Here is a 27,642-nt window from a genome sequence, read left to right on the forward strand (position 1 = left end):
TTAAAAAGCTGATAAAAAATTATGTAATATGCCAACAATGGCTATTTACATTCATGTTAACTTAACTTAACATAAAAAAAAAATAAGAGTTTTTTTTTAAATTCTTTTACGATGGTGGCTTTATAAAGCTATTATTTCATAATGTATGAGTTTAATGAGTATAATATAATTAAATATATTGATTAAATGAGTTTGAGTTGAACCGGGCCTAGATAGTGTATTAATCGTGTTTGAGATTTTACTATTACTTATTACTATTTTTATTGTTATTAACTATTGTAAATATAATTTGTGTATGGTTGATCAGATGATCTAATTGAAATAGCGACGCCCTATATTATTTAAATGCTCAGAAAACAGAATGAATGCTAAAAGTATGATGATCTTCTTATCGGGTACGGTTCGGATGCTATTGTTGGTTTTAGGAGGTGGACGACGTTCGTTCTGGCGTGATGTGAATGAAGCTCCTGCAAAAAAAAAACAACGTTTGTAGTAAAAGGAAACAGTTAGTATTTAAAATTGTTGTAAATAATGTTTCTTGTTGATTGAAAATTAAAAATGTTGAACCTAAAATGTATGCACATATGGCGTTCGATAAAAACAATATGTAAATTGACCACAATGATTCAAGAAACTAAGAAATTGTTGCCAGTTATCGTTAATTAGAGTGCAAATAGTGCCAATTTTCTCTTAACTGTATTGTTAAAATATTATAACCTACAATATAAGTATAATGCCTAAGTGATTTCCAGTCAATATTTTTTAAAATTAAGGCTGTTGAAAGCGGGTCGTTTTTTCGTCGTTTTTCGTGCATTTAGACCAATAATCGAAAAAAAAATTTACCCAGTAACAAAAGTCCGATATTAATTTTGAAAACATATTTGAATTCCTTATTCTCTTTTCTAGGTTATGTAGGTTTCTTTCTCTTTTTGGGATTTTCATGTAAAAACTTTTTTATCGCAAAATTTAGTGACGTGCGACTGCGCGTATGTACGTTACTGATTTCCAAGAATCTTAGCCTTAGTTTATCATTAATTACATAAAATGTTCGGGGAATTCACGTACACTAATGATCAGTCCCAACACACACAGTTACACATAACTCCGATGGATATCGAATATTGTCTAAATACGACCCCTTAAAAATGGTTCGCTTTCAACAGCCTTAATACTAACCATTACCACCGGTATGCCTGCCTGTGAGGATAGGCTTCATAGTGGTCGAACTTTGTGCGATCACAGGAACAGGGGGCGCAGCGTACCATGTGCCTCCACTGCTTTCTGCAGCGGGAATAGATGGAGAAATTGGCTGTGGTTTAAGAGGATACCACGAACCGCCAGCGGTGTCTTGTGCTGGTTGATCAGATCTCTTGCAAGCACCTGATTTTTATCCCAAACAATTTTAAATGGAGTATTATTGCAATACTGTAATACGCAGTAGTGGATTGAGCACAACAAAACGGAAGGAACAATGAATAATTATTTCCAAAGCGGGAAATTAGAAAATTGTATAAGGAGCCTCGCTACTGTCGTTAATTTGAGCTCAAAAGACGTAAAGTTTTGACAAAATTAAAGTTAGTTTAAGATGTCTGATCTTGATTCTGAAAAAAATTCTGAACTCCGCAGAAATTTGTTTATATATCGTTCGGAATACATTGTAACAATTAAATCTCATATTCTAATTAGTGGTAATAAAAACTTAAAAATATAGATTTTTCAAATCATAATATTAAATTTAAAATTAAAACCCGAATGTTTCGTACGATCGACAGTCATTTTTCTGCTGAATTTAAATATTTTTTCAGAATTAAGATCAGACAACGTTAACTAACATTAATTTTCTCAAATCAATAAGTAAGTTGTCGTAAAATTCATATAGTGAATTTTTATTGTTATCGAGTCTTGACATGAACATGCACCAACGAAAGTGGCGACCGTCGGTGACTCCAGCCGGTACCGGCATTGAATTTCACTTACACTAATAATCATTTACAACTAACACATAGATCTCGGGCGGCTAAGACATGGTAATGAATTGCTTAAATGCTGTCCCTTAAATAATAACCGTAGCGAGGCCCCTTAAGAAAGAATTAACGATAGAACCTACACAAATATACAATTTTTAAATCGACAACTAAAATTGCGATATTTTTATTTTATTACCTTCTTTGTTCATTTTGGTTCCAACCAACTTCATGCCAGATTGGTATGGGTCCGATCGGCGACTACACAAGGTTCTACTACCAGCTTCCGTCAACATGAGTGTAGTGGTGGTTTCAGGATTTGCTCCTTTGTCGTTGGGTATTATTGTTCCAACAAAACATTCAAACTGGTCCGCTCCGTTGTTGGTCGGATTCAAACGCTTTACGTACATGTATGTCAGCATAATTGGTTTCTGAGTAGGCTCCTGGTATATATGTTGCTGTGGTTCAGTCCATTGGCCGAGGCATTTGTATTCACGTTCTGCACAGAAAACACGCAATCGATTAACACAAAATACTAATTTACTATATTCTGTAATTAGGTGATTACAAAAATACGCATATAAATATTTTCTATTATTTTAATAAAGTATTATTCAAAACAATTAAATGTATGTTGCATAAGTAATCTAAGTGAAACAATAACATGTATTTCTAATAATTAGAATCTAATCCAATGGTATGGTTTTCGATCATACTATCGACACGTAAGCTCAAATTATGATGATCTTAAATAATTCATAAATTACCATTAAAAATTGTTATTTGGGTTTTAAAACCAACCATCGTTTGATTTAAAAACATTTCATTGAATTAATAGGTTTATAGTGTAATAAAATGTAACGATGTCTGTGTTGGTAAATACGTTGTGTATAAAAAAATACATTTAATGGTGATGGTGTTGGCTTGTAGTGCAAGAAGGTGACTTAAAATTAGATTTACAGTCAAACACAAAAGCAAAAACCATGCTATGTTTGTGATAATGTGGTGTTGCTAGTGGTGCTTCATGTGGTGATTATGGCCCAAACGAGTGGCTCGTCGACAGTATTATAGTCCAGCAATCGCAGTATACCTTCATAATATCGGCTTTCGGACTTAGGACGCAAACGGTGTGGATGATTAATAGTGGTCTTGGTAGTCAGCGTTGGCAGGAAGTAGTGATCTGGTGGTTTTTGCGGTCGACGCAGATGGAGTGGCGGTGATGTAGGCATCGAAACAGTGACAGGACCTTGTTCTACATGCAGTGGCGGCAGTGGTACGGGCGGCAGCGACAAAATTCCACCCAGACCCCGATTGTTTTGCTGCTGCCATTGCTGGTACTGCTTTTGTTGTTCTTGCTGTCGTTGTTGCTGTTGTTGATACCACCAGTGCTGTTGTTCCGGTGTCGCCCAACCACCATTATTACTACTACTGACACTGGCTGAGCTGTTCCGAGCAACTGGTATTTCTCGGTTGTTATCACCACCACCACCACCACTGCTTATGTACAGCGGTCGATCACCGTGCACGTTCCAACCACCACCGATTGGATGTTGTACCATAAGTGACGTATTACGAGGCTGTGGCGTTTGTTGTTGGCGACCGTTGTCGTACTGATGGTTGTAGTAATTTTGTTGTTGCTGCCGATAGTAATAATCACCCGTCCTGTGTGCGCCGCCGTTCGTTATCTGCTGCTGATAACCGTTACCATAGTCGTTAGCGCCATTATCATGTTGTTGAGACGACCAATACAGTTGCGTCTGCGGGTGTTGATGCTGCCACTGTTGCTGCTGTCGCTGTAGATAATAGTAATTATGATCTATACCGGTGCTGCCAGGCGGTGGTGGGGGATAATGTTGTTGTCGTCCCTGGTTATAGTAATCATTATTGTTGTGATTCGGTTGTGAGTGTTGTTGCTGCCACTGTTGCTGTTGACGGTAATTATAATCAGTACCTGGGTAGTGAGTTGTGGTTGTAGTAACAGTGGACGTCGAAGTAAAATCATTAAGAGGAGGAGGAGGAGTAGTAGTAGTAGTCGTAGTAGTAGTAGTGGAAATAGACGACGTCAAAAATAATGGTAATTGTCGTTCGGGAGAAGTCGTCTGTTGCGGCGAAGATAGTAGTAAAGTAGACGACGTATCTGTCGAGAAGGCGGTAGCAGTGGTAGTAGTAGTAGTAGTATTAAAAGTCGTAGGATCTACAGTAGTAATGTCTACGGCATTTTGGCTGCCTTTACTGCTACCGGGGGTAATAGAGGATGAAGTCGTTGCAGTCGAGGAGGTAGCTGTGGATCCAGTCGAAATGCTGTGACCTGGCAACATTGACGTATTGGATGATGTCGGTGTAGTGGCCACAGTTGAGACAGTGGTCAACGTATCTGCAGAAGCTGAGTGGCGTTTATTCCTCCGCCAACTTCCACCGACAGCATAACCTCTGGACGCTGTTAATAGTTATCACCATAAATGCGTGATAATAATACACACATTCAAATATAACATACACGAAATTACAAAAAAATATTATTAAATTATTACATATATACTTCTAGAAATACGATTAACTGGTTTAACATGTTATGACAATGACCTAATACGGAACAGAGGCAGGCAGTCGATAACGTGCAACCAACGCCACTGGCGTCTAACGCGTCACCTACAGTAATTCGCGAGTCAGTAGTTAAGAGTGATTTTTTTTTTTTTTTTGTAGAATTGATGTTTTGTTTTTGTGTGTATATATTTTGTTTGTTTTTTCTAATCACGCAAATACACATCGGCCGCCGTCGTCCAAAATGTAATTACAACATTTTTATACGCTCTGTGAGCGGTGGTTCAAATTTTTTCCAAGTGCGCGTGCGTGCCAATTTCTTACTACAACTCTACAAGTACAGCCAGACCAAATGCTCTTGACCCCATCATGTTTGTAAAAAACGCCGTAGTCGGTCACCGCGTTTAGTAATTTTCACGCATCTCGCAAAAAGGCAAGTGCCTAGTCGAAATTTTGTTACCTGTCTTTCGACATACTCGTATTGGATTAATCAAATTTTAAAAATGATTAAAATATTCTAAATTTAATTTTTTAGCGATCACATTTAATGCCTTATCCTTGTGATCTATTTCGGAAGATTGTGTGAAATAATTGAATTTTCGTTGAAAATAAAGTATTTTGGAAAATGATACTTCAAATTAGAACGCACTTTCAGGAAAAATGTACACAAGTTTTAATTGATAATGTCATGTATGGAATTCATTATACACTAGGCGCAATACAAAATACTATAGGTAGATATACGAATACATATTAATTATTAACTAATCTTCTTAAATATGCCAGTCACATAGATAATTATTTCAATCAGATTTCTTTTTAGAATTACACGAGAGTAGTGAACTATACATTTGGGTTACTTACGAATTGAGTATAAAATTAAATCATATATTTTATATGATAATTGCGAGTTTAAATTTTTTGTGAAATTTTCTTGGTTTTTCCGTTATATTTCATATTTATATACGAAAATCAATTTTCAATATAATAAAAATAGTACATATTGTTATTTCGTTTATATTATTAATACATTTAAGATTTAATATTTATTAATATTTGAGATTTTATATGATTACAGGTAGTTTATATATTTGTTTCAGAACAATTCGAATCATTGAGTAATTGTCAATAGTATTTTGATAGGCAAAATAAATTGTTAAGGTGCAAGAATTATTTATTTGTTTTTGGAAATTAATTACTTAATTAATTGTATTTGAGATATGTTATAATCACGCAAATTATAACAATTCTATTTCTTAGTTAGAATACCAATTACTGATACAAAATAAATAATAATAATAAGCTAACCTTCAAAAATTGTTTGTTCTGTAGCCACTATTTGTGGGAAAGTCCCAGTTGAGGAGTCTCGCTCGACGCATTCTGATACAGTATATTTCATCTGATCAATTGGTCCTGCTTGTCCATTCGTACAGTCATCGGCAGAAGATATTAACCTGACACAAAGTCGCGGTGGTGCGGGCTGTGAGTTGTTTGTAATCGTAGAAGGTGGTGGCGGAGCTGGGATCTCACCATAAAACACTGTACCAAGAGGTATGGGACACCCAACAGCCACACGTTTCCCTTCATCGGCTCCTATGGATTTTTAATCATTTAAGAAACAATTTTCTTAGGTAAGATTCGTATTATCAAAGTTTATTAACCTTTATTAATAATAAGTACCTCTAATATTATACTTCAAATTACAACGCATAAAAATTTAAGATTTTTTAAGGTTAGTTAAAAATTAAATATAATTGCACGAAGAATCATGAGACAAACAGAACGAATTTATTTTAAATCTCAATAAGAATTACATGTAACAATATAATTAGGTACTTATTGCAGTATTTATAAAGTAAAAGTACATTTAATAACAATTAATGGATCTAATATGATTAAATTTATTAAATTTCTAGTATTCTAACCCAAACCCTTTATCAACATAGACATATGTCTTTTTAATTCTCCCACTAAATATTAACTAGAGACTTATAAACTAGTTACTGGTATGCCAGTTTCTATGAATTGCATTGTCAAAAAGTATACTCACGTGTTTCGGTGATCCACGAATGGCGGCGTGGATGAAGCTTTTTCATATTTCTCACATTACTATCTTTGTCAACTGGCTTTTTTTCCGTGCAAAGCTGTCGTGCAAAACTCTTTATGTCCTGATATTTATCAGGCAATCCTGTTCCTGAAAAATTTAAAATAACATTTTTATTATTTTTTTTTCAATGATTATTTTATTTGTTTCCAATAAAAGCTCACCTATTATAGAAAATTCTATAATGTTTGGTCCTCTAGGCACTAACCACAAGCACCCATACGACATTTTCGAATCCTCTTTAATGTCAAATAATGTATCTGACTTTGGTTCGTTGCTATTAAAACAATATAATATGCTCGCTTATTATATAATAGTCATAGTTTATAAATTTTTCAGTTTTATAATAGTTAACAATTTTAACTCACTGTTGATGATTGTCATTCTCTGCAGTTTTTTCCATAATACGGCCACCATAAGTAAGGAATTTGGCTCCAACTTGATGACTATTAAGTTGTTTTTCATCATTATCAACAGGCATGATACAGCGCCATGTGAATTTTGTCGTTGCGCGCTGTTGTTGACTATGCTGTGTAGAACTGCGTCTCATGCGTTTATTTACTTTCAAAATATTTCTCTGACCATTTATAGAGTTTGACTGAATATTTTGAAAGTGACTATCTGCTGTAGCTGATTCTGAGATAGGGTCTAACTGTTTTTTTTCAAACATAGTAGGGCGGGATAGTCGGGATTCTATTCGGTAGCCACCTGGCAGATTAAGGGCTCGGTAATCTGTCTGGTCTTCAACAGTGCCCTCGGGGTATATAAGATCTCTTTTATATCGAAAACGATTAAGATCTAAGGGAGTTTTTAAAGATTGATCATTTACATTCGTGGTTGTACTTACCGGAGTCTTTTTAGTAGTGTAGTATCCAAACCCAAAAAGATCAGGGGGGGATTCAACTAATACTGGCAGAAATTCAACAAAAAGATTTAAAAAAGATTTTTGTTTTTCAGGTAATGCGCTACGGCGTTTTCGTTGAAAATTAAATAAATCCAAGTATTTATTCGTAGACATTCTTTTCTTAATACTTCGGTTGTCAGGGCTACGCGTTGTTCCAAAGTATTTATTAGTTTTGTCAAATAATTCGAACGGATCCCCCGCTTTGGGTGGATTTTCAAAATCCAGGTCCCTATACGGAGCTGTTGTAGTTGTTGCTGCGTTTCCAAAACATCTTTTCTTCCGCAATTTCGTTTCTTCGTTGGCTGTTTCGGGTTCGTTCATAATATCTCTTTTAGATCGAAAACGATTAAGATTTAAGGGAATTTTTAAAGAGTTATCGTTCATATCCACGGTTGTATTTTCCGGAGTCTTTTTAGTAGTGTAGTCTTCATACCTAAATAGATCAGGGGGGGATTCAACTGATATTGTCAAAAGTTTTGTAAGGATTTCTAAAAAAGATTTTTGTTTTTCAGATAACGCACTACTATGTTCTCGTCGAAAATTAAATAAATCTAAGTTCTGCATATCGTTTAATAATTGATGTTTTAACCAAAATTTGTCCCGTGTGTTGTTTTGAATAGTGGTAATCCGGGTTCTTAACATTTTTACACCATTCATATTTGGAATGGATCGTCGATTTCTGCCACTAATTCCAACAGGATTATATCGTTGTGACCTTTGCATGTATAGTTCACTACCAGAAATGTCTGCATCCTCGTCTTTTCCATAGTCACTATCTTCTTCGTAATCAATATCTTCTTTTTCGTGGAAGGCAGTATCATAGCGTATTATACTTCCATCTACTTGTAAATCTAACCATGACCCTTGTGACCAATCTGGAAACCTAAATAATACAAGAACTTTCACTTTTTTGCATTAAGCAGATAATGATTTTTTTATTAATATTATAAAATATTATGGTCTACAATGGGTTTGAGAATTATACCGTTTTAGTATTGATTAGAACGTAAAATCTCAAATAATAAATAATAATTCATTCTACCTCTATTCTTTCTACCTCCTCCTATATCCAATAATAGATCATTTTTTACGTAAAATTATTTACACATTTGATCAATTAATCGTAGAAATAGTCAATAGTAATAATTAATTAGCGAAGATTATTACATCACTGTAATGGCGAACGATAAAAAGGTTGATAATCGTAATTAATAATGATTGTCACGATTTTTATTTATAAGTTATATCAAGGTTTAAATCAGTATAATATCAAATTTAATATGTATTATAATGGTATATAATATGATCAGTGATGTACCTAAGAAGAGAGGAGACAATATTATGGATTCCTTATTTAAGGGGCCTCGCTACGATTATTATTTAAGGGACAACATTTAGGCAATTCATTACCATGTCTTAGCCGCCCGAGATCTATGTGTTAGTTGTAAATGATTATTAGTGTAAGTGAAATTCAATGCAGGTACCGGCTAGAGTCACCGACGGTTGCCACCCTCGTACGCGCATGCACATGTCAATTATTCGATAACAATAAAAATTCACTATACGAATTTTACGACAACTTACTTATTGATTTGACAAAATTAAAGTTAGTTAACGTTGTCTGATCTTAATTCTGAAAAAATATTTAAATTCAACAGAAAAATGACTGTAGATCGTACGAAACATTCGGGTTTTAATTTTAATTTTAAATTTAATATTATGATTTAAATCATATTTTCAAATTTTTATTACCACTTTGTTAGGATATAAGATTTAGTTGTTACAAAGTATTCTGTACGATCAATAGACAATTTTCTGCCGAGTTTAGAATTTTTTTCAGAATCAAGATCAGACATCTTAAACTAACTTTAATTTTGTCAAAACTTATCGTCTTTTGAGCTCAAATTGACGGCAGTACCGAAAGTAACAATGTTAAAAAACGTTCCAAATTTTGCATCATCATCGGTAAATATGCACTCAACAAAATTGAAATGATTAAATATTGAACTGCCTAACTGCAGTCTAAAGAGCAGCCAATATTCAAATAGAACCCCAAAATCGGTAATCACCAAATAAGGATTTTAATTAAATGGATAATAATATAATAATAACAATAAAATAATAAAGTTTAAAATAAGTTATTATTGTGAATATAATGTTTGGGAATATCTAAATTAATAAATACAAAATAGGATACTGCAGCGGAATGTGTTTTTTCATTATTATTATTTTTTTTTATATATATATAGGCACAGTCACGTTTAAACGATAAACTTTTTTTATCTGTAATCACACAAGCGTAAAATAATACAATACATTTTAAGTCGATAAAAATAATAATAATATATGAATTCATATCCAAGAAGCAACATGATCCAACCAATTCAAAAACTGTACAAATATTTTATAAATTAATAGTAAATATGTAAAAAAAATTGAACAATATTCAAGCAAGGGTCGCACTAATAAGTAATAGAGTGTTTTTAGCGGTGAGGTAAGCTCAAACTGTGACCCTATAATTTTAGATTTAATTTATATGCATATGCCATATAATAACTTAATAACACGGCTTCACTCATGTGTTAAATAATCGATTCGTATATAAATTGTTTTATTTTAATTAAACTATTTAAATACTAACCATGTAATATATAATATATATATATAATATTTTTTATAATTTAACTTAATCTATGATATTTATAATTGAAATGACAAGTTTATTTGATACAAACTTGTAAAAAAAAATTGGAAAAAAAGTTAAATAGTCTCGTCACAAGGCCCTAGAATAGTAAAACAATTACCCGTCGTTATCCATCTATGTTTGAAACACAAAATGTTCAAGTTATCTATATAGTTTTTCTTTCGTTTTATTGAAGTTTTTGATAGGGAAGCACATTTATTTCGACTTATCTAGGTTCTACTATAAATAATTGCTTACATTATTAATTCAATGCATAATAACTAAAACGTAATATAAAACTTAATAGGTAAGTCACGTTCAATAATATAAATGTATCAAACAACATGTAAATAAATAATTGTGCATTGAAGTAACTATGTACCTGTGAAGTGTTAAGATTATTGGGTTATTAATTTGGTATATATAAAATATTCAAATGGAATTTATAAAGGGTTTTAATAGGATATAAGTAAAACCATAACATGGATAATAATATAGACTATTGCTTATATTTACATAATTATAAAAAAAATCTGATACAACTAGAGGTAGGTAGATTCATCTCAATACATAAAAAACCCTTCGGTTAAAAATTTGATTACTATTTAAAGAATAAATCAGTAAAAATTGAATAAAAACTAGAAAAGATTACTTTATTACTTTTACTGACCACAAACTCTAAATGGAAAAAATTATTAGTACTATAGACCGAACGAAGTGACAGAGGCACTATCAATATCACTAAATTAATTAGCAATTTTTTTTTTAAGGAGTAAGAAAGTGGTTCAATGCTGGTGCTAATTTTTGGAACCTCCCCTAGAAACAACAATAAGGGTCTTAGAAAAATCCAAAAAGATCCTAGCAAATTCCGAAAACGTTGTAGCAAAATTGGCTGAATAATTGTACATAATTTTTATTAAATCGGGCATTGTGCACTGTGCAGATGCTAACGCCAAATTTGGAACCTAATATGATATAATATGTTAACTATGAAGTAGCTATAGATATATTTATATAAAAAGACCAGATAAAAAAATAATTATTGATCAGATATCAATAACTGAATCGATGTTTTAATATATTTTTGCGTGGTTACAACGACACATACCTGTATACATCGTCTTTTAACGCTGACCGCTTTTTTCTCCAGACATCTGACGAAGAAAAAGGATGTGGCCAATCTTTAGTTAAAAGAAGAGCTACAGATCCATCATGAAAATGTCGCAATCCCTCTGACACTGTATGAACGTCATTTTCCATTATCTGTGACAAACCCTCACACGTACGGTTCGCACTAATTACCAGTTTGATTGTCGGTGGGTCTTCAAGGATCATTGAGTACAACTGCAGTAAGTAAAGAAAAATATATAAAAATATATAAATAGATTAACCATCGTAACGTACAATATATATATACATAATAAATACAAGCACATCGAGACCCAATCCCTATCCCCAATCATTAACTTCATTATGTTTAGGATTACAAGTTACAACAGTTTGCATTGTAGTATAAGATTTAGCGTTAGTTAAATGGTGAGTGATATAAGTATAATGATAAAGACGAATAATGATCAATTACATGATTTATAGTAATTGGAGTATTTTCATTTTTCACGTTAAATATTTCTTTTTTAAAGGCTAAATTAATAAGCGAATAGTGTTCCCTAAAAATTAGTTGATTATTAGACATCATATATTTAACATAACGCATACATTTATTAATTATAAAAATATATATATATTGTATAATGTAAACGTTCACTCTCAAATAAAGTAGTTTGAGTGTTTGTTTTATACATCACGAGGGTCTTAATAATTTAATTAGATGTCTAAATTTATTAAAGTTCAGTAAAGTTTAAGGAAGAACATTTTAGGTAGAGTTATTGAAGACTAGTAGTATTTAATTTTACGAATTTACAATGAGAATCAGACGAGCCCATTAGACCTATTTATGGTTTTTAATTTAGTTTTTAACGTGAACATATTGATCTTTGAAAGTGTGAAATATTTTAGAATTATCTATGTAAACGTATATTGTGTATTATCACCAACCATCCGCGTACAAATAACAGGCGCATGTATAAGAAATCGCGTTGTCGTTTGTATGCATAATTCTACTGACCTAATTTATTAATCGAACCTGTAAGGTATACGTAAACATAATATACTCACACCACATTTGTAGTCTTTCTGCCCGGTCCATTTCGCAGTTCGGTCGTATAATGTAACAAACCACCCTTTAATATCGTTGTCCTCTATGAATGGATGTTTTGATAAACACTCAAACATGTAGTGGTCCATATCTGAAAGTATGAGAACAAAACAAATACATGAGTGTAATGAATTTAATAGTACCTATGACTAATATACTTTATTTTTATTGGACTTTTTTTCTAATATTATAGTGTTTGGGTATTTCTACTATTATACCAGCATAATTGTATATTATTATATTATAATAAAATGCGCTTGAGAATTGTATATATGTATTATTTGAGGATTTATAAGTCAATTGGTGGTAAAAATGTACCTCGTTACACTGATAATGAGAACGTTTACTTACACATACACATGGACATTTTACATACAATATCTATGTCAAATTTGTATTTTGTGTAGGAACTGCATGGAACCCATTAATCCATTCCATTTTGAGAACAAAGAACCAAATAGAGAAAAATTTCCTGAACTAATGTGGAGGAAATTTCGAACCACATAAAAGCCCTAAAATACCACAAGTCACCTGGTAAAGATGGGATTACCGGAGAGCTACTCAAAACGGGAGCAGCTAGTCTATCTAAATACGTACACCGTCTAGTATGTTTAATATGGCCAAAAGAGATACCAAGGAAATGAAAGACAACAGAAGTGTACAACAGTTCAAATACTTTGGCGTACCAATAACACAGAAGAATGAAATAGAGATGAAAATAAAAGTGAGAATACAAGCTGGAAATAAATATTTGCCTGACAAAGTTACTAAGATCCAGATTAATTTCCAGAAACCTGAAGTCCCAAATACATCAGACAGTTATCAAGCCTGTTGTAAAACTTGGAACTTAAGCAAAATAGATCAAAATTCTCTATTAGTATTTGAAAGAAAAGTACTGAGGACAATTTATGGGGCATGTAAATACGAATCTACAAGTTAATGGAGAATACGTAAAAACAATGAAATTCAGGAATTGTATAAAAGCCAAACATAAAAGAAGATATCATCAAAAGAAGATTTAAGTGGTCTTGGCGAAAAACAGGATCATTGATAAAAACAGTACAGGTGAATGTACCACAAGGAAAACGACTACTTAAAAGATCGAGACTACGCTGGACAGATAGGATCAAAGTTGATATACAGAAAGTGAGACCAGGGATGGATTGGAAAGAGTTAACAATTAATAGAGAAATTTGGAGGCAAATCTGTTAAACGACATGGTTTGACATGGACATGGTTGAAGGCCGAAATCACGAAAAAGAAAGAAAGTAGGTGCTTAGTTGTATTTTCGGAAACTACTTTCATAACGGACGTGATCATCTATACAAGTTGCGGTGATATTAATAAGTAATTGCGCGTGTATTTCATTATATAAGAGAGATGCCGACTATATATTTAGTAAACACACGTTTTTAGACGAGGAGAGCTTTCTGGAGTCGCGAACGCAGCATTCTACTGTAACAATAAAATAATTCATTATACATACCCGTTTCGTCGCAACTTCCACCGCCATTTTGGACATTGCCGAGCCACAAATTAAACGCTGGTATAATATCGTGACGGACTGTTTGCATAGAGGCACATCCGCCTATTGGCGGCGAATGACTGCCCATCACCTGCACATTAAATCGTTCAGTCGACAATCCTAACGGTGGACAGAGTTCATCGAATCCATTCATGATATCTATACACACAAGAATACGAATACCACATTAAATTTAAGGATATTATACTGTTTGTACAAACAATATTGTTATTGCACTTGCATACATAGACGTCTAAGCGAGACGATAATTAGGCGATAGGTATTTATAATGTACTTATAGAAATTATTATGACAGCGGTGAATCGTTGTCATACGGGCGTCGGTCTAATTACGCTAGATTTTTTTAATCGAGACTTCCGAAAGGGACCTGGTACAGTGGAAGTTAGGTCACGCATTACTTTTTGACTTGGTTAATTCGTCTACATTTTTATTCAACGATTCTAACGAGTGGCCTCGTCATCGCAGCACTGTTAAAAATATTACTGCGTTACAATACCTGTAGGTTAGGTACTCGATCATACCTACCTTTTTAAACAACAAATTATACTATAATTTTTCTATAACCATTTATACTATAGTTATTGTATTTCACTCCCTATTTTGATTACCGGTAGTTGCAATCATATTTCAACCACCGCGGCCGTGATGTCCCGCCACCGACAAAAGTGCATACGGTTAGACGCAAAGGTTTCGCGAGTGTTCAGGGCTAGTGTTCCCGGACCCGGGCCGGCCCCGAACCACTCGCGTGCTTCTCGTTTCGTAGTTGTATTCAATTCTCACCCATTATTTGCACATCTCAGCTGAACCGACAGCCCTAAATCATTATATTGTTACCGGACGTCGGTGCTCGCATGTCAACTGTACAGTATATTGTATTTTGCTATACATAGTGGTGTCGTTTAGTACAGACAACAGGTTTGGATATTTATTGCACATACTCAACGACAGGTATATCAGGAGGAAGAAACACAAATATATCGGTACATATGTGAGGGTATTATGTGCAGTTGAAGTGAGCGACGTCATAGGAACCTATAGCTGGCACACGAATGACCGATCGTTTTGGCATGGACTACTTGTTAGATAGGTAGGACATTAGGGACGCCTGAATTAAAAAAAAAGTGTAACAATGTGTTGTATTTTTCTTTATACTTTAGAAAAGTAAGTAGGGTCTCTCGATCGTGTAAAGTCCGAGTCACGAGCGGACCGACTACAGATGTTATCCGGAACCACCGAGGCCACCCATCACTCGCGATGCTTCTAACCTAAATCGACACCGTCGGACTTCCCGGATAGCATACCCGGTTCAAAGGCTAGCAATATCTACATCGAAAATATAACGATCACAGATGTAATCGTTGGGTTAATTTTGCTATGGAGATCATAAATAAAATGGCAACAAAAGTAGCCATTCAAATCTAGTCAAGTTTTTAGTTGCAAATATCTTGATTGACTATCATGTTTTTATTCACACTGCACTACACAAAACATTGGCTATCACAATAAATAATAATATCATTTTTATCTACCTCTTATACGTAATTTTTATGACGTATTGTTTTTTTAAATATCTTATGCTGTTATTGTGTCTGTTGTTTGGTACGTAAATAAAGTTCGTGAAAATGAATGAAAGCAAAAACATTGAGTTACAACACAACTATAGTGAATTCACCAAGAGCCCCCGTCAAAATTCACCTCTCCGCGACTTAAACTATTTTATATTCGTAGTGAATGCTAGTGTGACACGAAATGTAACCGAACACAAGATTTTTTATCGCAATCACTACAATAAAATGTGACACTGTATATATTGACCTCAATGCATCATAATAAATCAACAGGTGCCTACTAAGTAGGTGATTCGCAGCCGTCAGGGATTGAGGTGGTAGAGAACGGTGAGTATTCGTCCGTCGTGCAATCCTAGTCTCTCGGTCAATTTACTATATATGCTGCTGTACTGTTGTACGCGGAAACATAGCTTGAGCCAGAAAGATAAATTTCTCTGATGCGCTAGTGTAAAATATTATATTTTATTTTTAATAATTAATATAATGATACAATAATGTAAATACATTTTCATTATCGTTTACATATTTTAGAAAATTAAATTTGAGGCTGTTCCTTCAACTTTTTCATGAGAGTCGATATTTTCAGAAATAGATTTCATCAAAACTACTTAAGAAACCGACTAACGGATGAATGCAGTGCCGCATATACATCTTTAAAATTAACGAATTATAAACCGAATATAAAAGAATTAGCCTCAAATGTATAACAAAAAAAAATCACATCAAATTAATGAATACTTAAGTGTAATTTTAAATACAAGTATTACTTATACTAAATATTGTATTTGTTTACTAACAGAAATAATAGAATAAATCCATTTAAATTAACACATTTTTTTCAAATGTTTTCTTATTTATATATTTATATAATATTTTTATAATTTAATATGGCGCGCAAGAAACAAAAATCATGCAATTTTTGTCATAGTATCACATTAGAAAAATGTATACCATCCCTGTTTTAGTATCTTGTGTTTTCGCCTCATATATAGACTATATAGCAGTGTTTCCCAACTGGTGTTCCGTGGAACCTAAGGGTTCCCTCAGCTGGCGCCAAGGTAAGAAATTTAGGAAAATATAAATAAATTAATAATATTTTTGATTTGAATTATAATTCTAACATAGACTAGCTCCAAAAATTATGTGAGGGTTCCGCAAAACGTTCAAGCTCCTGCAAAAGTTCCGCGAGTAAAAGAAATTGGGAAACACTTCTACGGAGTATAGAGAATACGATAACTTAAAAATTTATAAACACTTAAACTAGAGATCAATTTGAATGTCCTATAGGTTATAAGTTTACGTAGTACAATAAAAAAAAAAATAGTTAAATTTTAACATGCACCTAATTAAAAATGTTCATATAAAATAATTATAAAATAATTTTATATTTTTTGAAATTATAATGTTTCTATAACATAAACTAAATCGTAGTTTACTTAACAAAAATATTTATATTTAAAAAAGTTGTAAAAAATCAACCACTTGATTGTCTTGATTTAAATAAATGTTTTTACCATCTAAATTTTTTTTAAAATCAGATTTCCAAATTGGCTATTTTGAATATTTTGGAAATTTTTTTTATCAATTTTTAAGTTTTTTATTTTTGGTGTTAAAAAATAAAAAATGTATACTAAAAATGTAGTGCAAGTGTCTATGAATTATATTTAAAAAAAATTTTTATAAATATTGATTAGAATAAAAGTTATTATTTTTTTTCATTTGACAGATCTCCGTGGGACATTCTGTATATCCATATTGCTTAGTCCTTGCTCTGTTTATGTGCAGGTTTAGGTTTATATCAATTAATTAATCCGTAGTAATATATGTACAGGGTAGGTATTTTTGTTAATGTGTTGACAGTAGACAGTGGTCTGGAAATAGTTAATATTACGAATGTAAAACGGATTTCTTAATATTAAAAATAATTCGTTTATTATAATCAACGTATTAACACTATAAGTACATCTATCTATATAATATAAAATATATTCGTTTAACAGTAAAATTAACAATCATAGGCACTTCGCCAGCGCCGGATTTAGCAGTGGTGCATCAGGTCCTAGCTCGAAGAATGAGTTTTTGTGAGTGGCCTCATTTTCTAAACCTTTTGTGAAGCGGCGAAATTATTAAGAATTCTCAATGATATATAGTGATAGAGAAAAAAATCATTTAAAGAAATTATTTTAATACTTTTATGTTAAACTTGTCAAGAGTTGCGACGTGCAACCTTCCGAGTCCTAGAAATCCGGCACTGGCCTTCAAAAATATTATACTATAAATTCGTATGTAACTATAGGTATAGGTACTATACCATTGTTGACAAAAGAAAAACTCACTCGAGAAACGAAAAAAAAAAATAATAATATTTTTAAAATACGAAATAGACTTAATTCTTATAAGTGAATATACGCATATATACGACTTAAACTAGTGTAAGACAATAGACAATATTATAAACAATAATAATAATTAAAATACGTAAATAGAAAATACAATCATTATAAATAATACAAACGGCATTTGTACGATCGACATCACAGCAGCTGACGATCGGCAATAAAAAGCAAAAATACGACGTAAATGAATTGGGCGAATCGACTCACGCGCGGACGTCTCCGCTCTTGGGGCACCGCGACTCGCCGGCGACGCCCGCGCCGGGCGCACGTGAGTGCTCTGACCGTGTGGTGCTAATCGGCGGCTGTTCTTCCGCCCGGAACGTCACGTTACCGAGCAGCCGGCGGGTCGGCTTGACGCCAAGTCTCTGAAGTCTGGACATGTCGTCTAAAATTGAACACTATAGTAATACGGCCGCACAGACATCGCAATACAGTACGGTGAACGACGTGGGTTAGTGTGAGATAGACGGCTGTGAAACCCACGAGGGGGTGGTGGGTAGGAGAGAACACACGCAGCAAACAGTTCGACCGCCAAAGACATTAACCTCGATACGAATAATTATTACTTTGGACAATATTATATTATCATACAACAACATTTCTGACTAAAATATCTGGAAACTCGATCTACTGATCGCGTATATATTTTATAAAAGGTATCTCATCGCAGACGAGTACAAGGTTACCGTAATAAGTGTGTAAGTTTAAATTCAAGTCAGATGTCAAGTGTATAACGGCCCAAAAGTCAATTTACGGTATAATTCAGTTCTGATGTAGCTATTGGTAAAGTTAATGAACGAGTCTGGATTAATTTTATAGAAAAATAGCACATAATAATTAATACAGACGTCGTCATTACCTTGACCCCGACCGCGTTAGACTTGGAGCGTTCTTTAATGTATGTAGGTAATATATGACATTCTCAAATAATCATTGGGGTTTATGAAATAGTTAAGTTAGTTTAGTTTGGTGTAGTGAAAAAAATCACAAACAATTGTAAAATATTAATGAAAAAATGTTAAATTTGAAAAAAAATTATTCAAAATTAGGAAAAAATACATGTCAATATAGTGTACAACAAATTTACCAAAAACAATAAATAGATTTCGGTATATTAGTGCGATTAGATTAAGTAATGCACATCGTACCGTTGTCGGCTGCAATGACAATAAATACGTACATAAAATAATATTGAGTTTTATATTCAATATTATTTCAAATGCATAGATTAAGAGGTAAAAATAATTTTTTTAGAAAATATTAAATATGCTTATTATATTACGCGTACAAAATCAGAGAAGTAAATACTTTTACCATAAAATTGTCGAAATATACAAAATATGAATTTTAAATTTTCGATTTTTAAGCTTATACCATCGTACAGTTCAAATTGTAAAAGCTTGGTCTACTATAAATCAAGAGTATATAAAGCAATATGTGCGTTGTATAACTCCTACAACTACCAAGCCCTAGTGACAATTTATGTAAGTTTTAATAGCAGAAATAATGTTACAGTTAGGTCTATATGAGTTGTTCATCAAAACATTCGAATGCCCGTGACGCATAATATAGTTTACGTACAGATAAGCCTGAGCTTTTTCGGACACGGTACACCCAATTGATTATAAAAGTATAAGTATTGTACTTGTTGTATTGTAGGTATATGTTTCAACTTTTCAAGTTTAATTTAGACTCCAGCAACGAGTTACCGACGTCCAACATATTACTATTATAGTATTATGACGGCGAAGAGCGCGCGCGTACACACGACACGTCATACCAATACGACAACGGTGAAATGGTTAAAATGAATAATAATAAAACCAATATTTGACTGTTATAGTATTATTATGTTCGCTTTTCACGCTATGATATTGACAATAATGCAATAATAGTACAAAAATATAATATACTTAGGTATGATACGTAAAACACGTACCTATGCGCTTGGGTACGCATGCGCACGAATTCAGATAACTATGGTACGGACTCGACGGCGGCGTTAATTACATTATGTACACGGCCGATATTAATCCGCGATAAAAACACTGGGCAACGCGGCAAAACCGGAACCGTATTTCCGGCGTCGGCGCTTTGTTTTTTATTCACGAATACACACATTTCGTAAATCCTATACACGAATTGTATATGTCATATAGATATTGATGTACGAAAATAATAAAATATAGTACGCACGTATGCAAAACTCATATTATTATATTATTACGAAAACCGAAACCGTCAACAGCGGCGATGGGTCTAGGTCAGCTACCTCATCTGCGGCTGTGTGTGCGCGTCCGTAGTGATACGCGTATCTACCATTCTACCACGCTACGTATATTGTCAGAACGTATTAACGTATAGGTGATATGTATCTACACGTTTTTCGTTTGCTAGTCACTGCCGGCCGGAAAAAGAACTTGGAAATTACATTTTTAACAACGTAAAATCGTGTGTCTACGGGTCTATGGGGTTTTGTCGGGCTATAAATACGTAGGTCGCTGTCTTAACGAACCGAGAACAATAGGCCTTGATAATACGAAATAGATAAACAAATCAATAAATTAATAGCGCAGAATAAACGAATTTAATTTATTTTGTGGTAATACAATGAATTATCCAGAATAATGATTCGGCGCACTCCTTGAAATAAAGAATCGGAATTAAATTTCGAGTTTGCCTATCTTAGTTCTCAGGTGGAACACATTAATTGATTGCATAGAATAATTATTTGCAGTACATAGACAGTCGCAAAGATTTATGTTTCTATAAGTTCAGTGATCTCAGAAAACTATAATTATTATTAGATTTTGATCATGCAATATGCGAGGAAATGTCGCGTAAGACGTAAAACGTTTAGTTCGACGAAATTTAATTTATAAACTGATATGGACAATTTATAAAAATATGTTTAATAGCCAATAGGTAAACGAACTTCGTACAAATCATATCGAACAAAAATACGAGATTAAAACAAAATCCATTTATTGTTATTGGGTGGCGTGTACCGTGGTGATAATCGTAACATTTATATTGTATAAATAAAAAGATGTAGAAAGCCAGTGTGAAAGGCTGTGAATTCAATGTATTAAAAACCTAAAATTTCACTAAAAATTCCAAAAAACTTAATTAATTCCCTAAAAAGTAAGAATAAATTCACTACACCGGAGTATAGTAAAGAATAATATAATTCAAAAAAATATACAAGGCTATCAAGCGTAAAATATTTTAAATTGTTTAATTTAACACTAGAAATCCACAGCCCTAGTAATTAGTAATATATAAATAAATACACTTCAGTTATAAGTTTATAACATTTGTAAATTGTAACAGGTAATAATAATGAAACAACTGCAGATGATATACCTAATTTACTATAGCGCACCTACGTATACACGTTGTTTCAACGTTACACAAACAGCGGCGTCATATTATTATTGTTGTACTGAAAATAATATGCACCGGAAACGGTGGAAACACTACCGTCGGTGGACCTTAACGCCGTTGTCTCCGACCCGTCTACCCCTTTGACCGTGTTACACGGCGATTATCACTATATGTACTGTATTATAATAGTATGTATATGTACGACCTAGGGAGATTTTTTTTTTTTTTACTAAATTTTTCTAAATACCATCACGCACAGCAGACGAACAACACGAGCAAACCATGAGAACGTACATTATTTGTGTGCACACACATACACACGCACAGAAACTCATGCACGCGCGTGCGCGTACGTGATTACCTCTACATGTGTGTGTAATTATTATTGTTATGTGTATACAATAATAATAATAATAATAATAATAACATGATGTACGGTATAGCGAGCGTACAGCGTTCGTTCGAATCGTTCGCCCGCCGCCGCAGTGGCAGTCACCCGAAACGAGAGAGTCTGAATGTGTAAAAGAGAGTAAGAGATGTAAAAAAAAAAAACACCGCCCTCCGTCGAGACTCGTCGTCGTCCGGTATTGCTGGACAACAACAAAAATCATTGTTATTTATGTCGGTTCTGAAAATCGGACACGAAAGAACGAGAGACATCGACGACTGTCGTCTGCAAACAGCTGAAGGAAAATTCTGTAGGTAAGTACTAGGTACCCTATACGTATAACCGTATAAGGCGCGTCGCTCACACGAAAACGCCATCGCGACATCTGTACACGGAGTGCGTTGAAAATACTTTTCTATAATAATAAATATACACGTAGAAAACGAATATTTTGTAATCGCGCCAATGTTTTTACGACAATTCAATTTTTTTTTTTTTTTTAGCAAGTTATGCGTGTATGACATCGCGTAGATTAAAAATGCTCAAAGCTCACTTGAAAACTTAATAATCGTAAAAAACCAATGCATACAAACACAGATAATGTTCTTACCATCAAGTTTCATGATGGGTCGATTCATTCGATCTGCTGAGCATAAATTTGCCATGTTACGTACTCGTACGACGAAGACAACACATGCGGGTGTTGCGGGCTTGCGGCCTCTTAAACGAAATGTTTACAGGTACCTAGGCACTCGCGGATATTGTGAAAAGAGAGTGAGACTGCAGAGAGGGTTAGCACACGAACGCGACGTTTGTTTTTGTTTTGATCGTGTGCATTGGCGACGGTTGTAAATTCATTGATGATGAGGAGGAATGCGCGCGAAAGGGGGGTGTCACGGGTGGTCGGTTCATTAATGATTGTTCGCACACACACTCACACACACGCACACACACACGCGCGCACGTTCATCTATACAAACGAGCTCACGAACACACACACGCGCACGTGATATATAAATATAATAGTAGTGTATATAAACAAGGAAAGAGAGAACGATTCTCTCACCGCGACCTTGACAGTTGCCGCCGCGCCACATACCAAACACACCGGACACCGCAAGCACGCCAGCCGCGTTCTCCGACGGTATTGTAGTAACACGCCGCCGTCTTTCTCTCAATGGACTCTCTCCCCTCCCTCCTCCTCTCGCCCACGCTCAAACGGTAACTGCACCGCACAACGATAATAATGTTGTGAGCAACAATGATAATAATATTACGATATAACTATATGAGATCGTGCGGGTGGTTGCGCCGCGCGCACGACGAGGCAGAGACGACGTGGTGAGAAAAAAAGTAACGAAAACAGTAAACATTGTAATGGTATATATTATTATCATACATTTTCGCGGGCGCCACTCGTACGTATATAGTACGCGGTATACTGCACGAGCGGTATAGATCGAGCGTTTTTTTTTAAACCAGACGGCGATCGCCGGAAACCGACATTGGCCCGAGGACAGATGTTTAAACAAATTTGTCCGAAACGTGCATACATAGTATAAGAACCTATATGTTATTATGTGAGGCGAGAAACACGAATTTGCAATAATAACTGCGAGCGGACAAGGGTCCGGTACGAGTAAAAAATGTAGGCACTGCGTGTATTTCGTTCGATAATAAGTATAATCGACGTATTGATAATGAACGCGAAGAGCCAAAGAAATATTATAATGGGCGAGCGCGTCTAAATTATAGGTAAGTGCTAAGTAGGTATATACTGTTTCACGAATTGCGCGTGGTGGCTATGGATATATTATACTAAACACGTGCGTTCGAATTGTAAAGGCGGGTACACACCGGAGCATTTAGGTGTAATGTAACGCCGTAATATAACTGTAATGCTCAAGTGTGTACGGTGTTACTGTATCATTCGTGAGTGCTCGGCTCGCGAAGTCGTCGATGTATTGACGAACATCAAAGGGATATTAAACACCAGCCGTATCGTTAGCGAACCATCGATACAACATATCATTACCATAATTGTTTATTACCATTACGACAGGATCTAACAATGACATTAATAAAATTATAATTTTAGTAAAGAAATCATCAAGTTTTTTATGCGTTATTAAACGCGGTGAAGTGTCGAATTACATATCAATGGTCGTTTTTTATTAATTGTCACGTGGATAATGTATTTAGGCTGTAGGTAGGTCAGGTAGGTGTATATCTATTTATATTACTACGATATGGAACGGTTATTGGCATAACGGTCGTACTGCTTGCGTGTATATTTGTTACGGGACATACATAATATTAAATGTTTATGTAATATTATTATTCTAAGTATTACTATATTAAAGGTAGTATAGGTAATTATTGCTAATTAATTTTTACTGCGGTAGAACTTCGATATCTCATAGCTAACAATATAATATAAGTTATTCGAATACATAAAGATTATTAACAAATGTATATAAATAATAATAATTACACGTGTGATATCAATTACTCGTGAGTCCGTATATTATGTATAAATAAATAGACCATAGACGAATAAAAGATACGATATTATATTATATATATTTTATACGATACTATTTTGTAGGTTGTGTATAGGTAGGTACTCGTCGCAATTTATATTATTATTGTTTAAATGCTACTGTCGTATCGATATTCTACCAGTGTATTTTCTATGAAAAAATAATAAAGATAATATAATATAATAAAATACTTACTTTCTGCTTTATGGTCATCGACATTGCTTTGACTAAATTTATACATATAATAATATAATGTCATCAAATGCCGTACGCAAACGCATTATATCGAGCAAATATTGCAAAATGAGTGCAAAAAACGTTCACTCGTTAAAATAATTCACATCAAGTCACAATTCGTATATTTTGATTTATGCGCATTCAAATAGACATTATTTTGATAAAATTAAAAAATGTCTATTTGGTTTGCAATAGGTAAAATTGATAAAATGTTTCGTATTACAATATAGACATTAAATAAAACATTCTAACCTTACGCGATGTTTTTCCTCTAAAAAATAAAAGGCTTGATCCATTTCCACGCGAATTTGAAAACGTTGTTTTACTGTATTTACGTAAATAATGAATATAATATAATGATCAATGTCAAATAGTTGTCTGTTGTTTTAATGTGGTACTATTACAAATTACAAAACAGAAATATAGCAGTGATAGAAAAATAATTATGCCTATATAATAAATAATTTTATAAAATATTATTGGGTAATAATTTTTCTGATTATGAATTATTAGTAAAAGAAAAAAAAATAATATACTGCACAAAAATAAAAAAAGTTATGTAAATTATATCAATTTAAATAATCAATTATACTTATGATTGGTTTAATTATTATAATTATACAAAAGTATATAACTATATTGCTGGTATATATAATATAATTGCATCTAATTATTTTGCGATACATTATACCTAGATCTACCAGGAAAATGTGTTTATACATTATCTGTATGATTTAGGACGTGTGATATAAAATGTTAAGTAAGTTTCTTTTTTTAATAATATAATTAGAGAAACGATAAATGAAATGGTATAACTTTTATTTTTCAGAGGAAAAATTCACGAACAAAATAAAACACGTTTCATTGGTCACGGCGTGATTATCCAGTTTTCTTTTTGGTCGAAAAACAAATGCACCTAAGCGTAAGTTGTTTATAATAATTAATAAGCTGAAGAATATACCCACGTGATATTATTAATCCATCACGCGTATAGTAACGTCTTAACTTACAAATCGATAAAACGACAATATAATATTAAATAGATTAAAAATTTAAATCATGTAAAAACTGTAAATATCAAAAGCAATTGTGAAGGAATATACATGTATATAAAATAATTATAAATAGATCATGTATAATTATTTTCTGTTACATATTACATCATAATGATTATAATTTATAACGCTAATGTATACGCCGTAATGATAATCATAATTAATGTGCTTAATCCTATATTAATATAAAAATGTTTTATCGATTTTCAAACGCGGCTATGTAACCAAAACGTCCAAAACATAGACGATGACCGATATAACCAACATTATTCAAACACGTATAACTACGACGAATAGCTAGTCGTCATTTTATGAGATACGTGCCATATTTGCACGTCATCCGCGATGAATTTAATACTATAATAACCTGTTGTTATGATTTTAATTTGTTTTGTAGGCATATTTTTCTATAAATTTAATATGTCTTAATTTAGTATAATCTGTTATATTTTTTGAAGACTTTTTCCGTTATTTTATAAGTTTTGTACGAGGTGACCACATTTGAACATTACGCAGTCTCAGCGTAAGCAAAAATACAAGATATTATCAAGAAAAAAAGCAATTTATAATAATAAAAAAAACCTTATTAAATTAACGATAATATTACGCGCTGAATTATTAAGAAATAAAGACTGGTCCGCGTACAACTGATATTATCTATATCAATGTGTATAATAATATTATATTACATTAGACTAGGTCAGAAATTTTAGTACGAAACGAGTGAAATAAAATGTTTTTTATCGAATTTATTTTTATGAAGTGATGTATAAAAATACGACAATATTGGATAGATCAATGTAAAAACAATATATATTTGCGCGCTAAAGTGTTAATAAAAAATAAATAAACATTTACGCATTTTATATTTAAGAGGATGTTAGCGCAATATTTATTTTCTGTCAAAGTAAAATCACCTATTACAAAAATTATAGAAGGTTTAATATTTTTGAGGGAAAGTCATATCGGTTTTATATTTTATTGATTTTTGATTTTGTATACTCGACTTTCTTAATAAAAAAATAACGTTGTACATTTAAATGAGGTTTTTGAAACAATATTTAAACAAATCGATATGTCATACCCTCCAAAATATATTATTTCATTTTTGTAATGGGTGATTTTACTCTAAGATTACTCAAAAAGATAAAAAAAAAAAATGATTCTGCGTTAATGTTTATAGTGCGCACGGGCCAGAAAGAGAAACAAACAGTGCTAACATTCTTTTAAGCGAGATCGGTTATTATTTTTTTTTTTTTTAAGGTTTTTTTTTATTATTTTAATTAATTCAAAGTACTGACACATATGATAACAATATTTTGAAAATGTATAAATTATACACATTAATATATCTAAAATAATATCTCAGCATTTCAAAAATAATATAAGCTTAAAATTAAATCACCTGCATGTCTATATATAAAAGCTAAAATATCCTAATGCATATTTCATATATATAATTTTATTACCAATTTACCATTATTATTATTTTTTATTATTATTGGAGTAAAATTGTGAAACATTATAGATTGTATAAAGTACTTATGCAGTTTTTATAACAATCACAGTAGAAAAAAATTTAAAAATTAAAAGCAAATTAATAAAGTATAAAATAAAATCGTAATGTTTAAAAATGTAATAAAACAAAATTAAATAATAACATCGGTAATGGAAAAATAAAGTAATAATTAAGTCTTAACGATAAATAAAAATATACATGCACAAAAAATAATATCTATAAATATTTTATAACAATAAAAATTATAATTGTTTACCTTCTAGATTCGGGAGCTGATGCTGAGCCTCTGCAGTTTTTGTCTGCGGAAACGTGTCGGGTACATCGTAAATCGGCTTCGCCGCCTGTATATGGTTAGTAACTGCAAGAATTATAAATAAACTTGCCATGGACGCCATCACGTTGTAGGCTTGATGCGGAACTAACGTAATGTAAGCCATAAAATGGCCTTAGTAAAAGCCCGGAATAAAAATAAAAGAATTAAAGTATTTCGCGACGAGCAAGAGAGATAAGTAATATGTCATGAGAAAAAAAAATAATGATCGCGGAAATCGCGGAGTACTCGTAAAAATGAAACTAGAAAAAAAAGGTGACT

General features: G+C 32.8%; 1 protein-coding gene across 2 annotated transcripts; it reads right to left on the reverse strand.

The window, feature by feature from the left end:
- LOC113559949 lies at positions 1-27,642 on the reverse strand. 2 transcript variants are annotated; one of them, XM_026965744.1, is made up of 12 exons: positions 27,307-27,642; positions 13,898-14,095; positions 12,372-12,502; positions 11,305-11,540; positions 6,978-8,396; positions 6,774-6,886; positions 6,556-6,699; positions 5,814-6,098; positions 3,055-4,401; positions 2,164-2,463; positions 1,177-1,380; positions 1-467 (listed from the first exon to the last, which is right to left on the reverse strand). In XM_026965744.1, exons 1-12 carry the CDS (start codon positions 27,485-27,487, stop codon positions 313-315), a joined length of 4,713 nt encoding a protein of 1,570 aa, XP_026821545.1. In that variant the 5' UTR covers positions 27,488-27,642; the 3' UTR covers positions 1-312. The 2 variants fall into 2 exon arrangements, with proteins under 2 accessions (XP_026821545.1, XP_026821546.1); XM_026965745.1 differs by lacking the exon at positions 1,177-1,380.

Source organism: Rhopalosiphum maidis, chromosome 3, assembly GCF_003676215.2.
Source record: "Rhopalosiphum maidis isolate BTI-1 chromosome 3, ASM367621v3, whole genome shotgun sequence".
Classification (NCBI taxonomy): Eukaryota; Metazoa; Arthropoda; class Insecta; order Hemiptera; family Aphididae; genus Rhopalosiphum; species Rhopalosiphum maidis.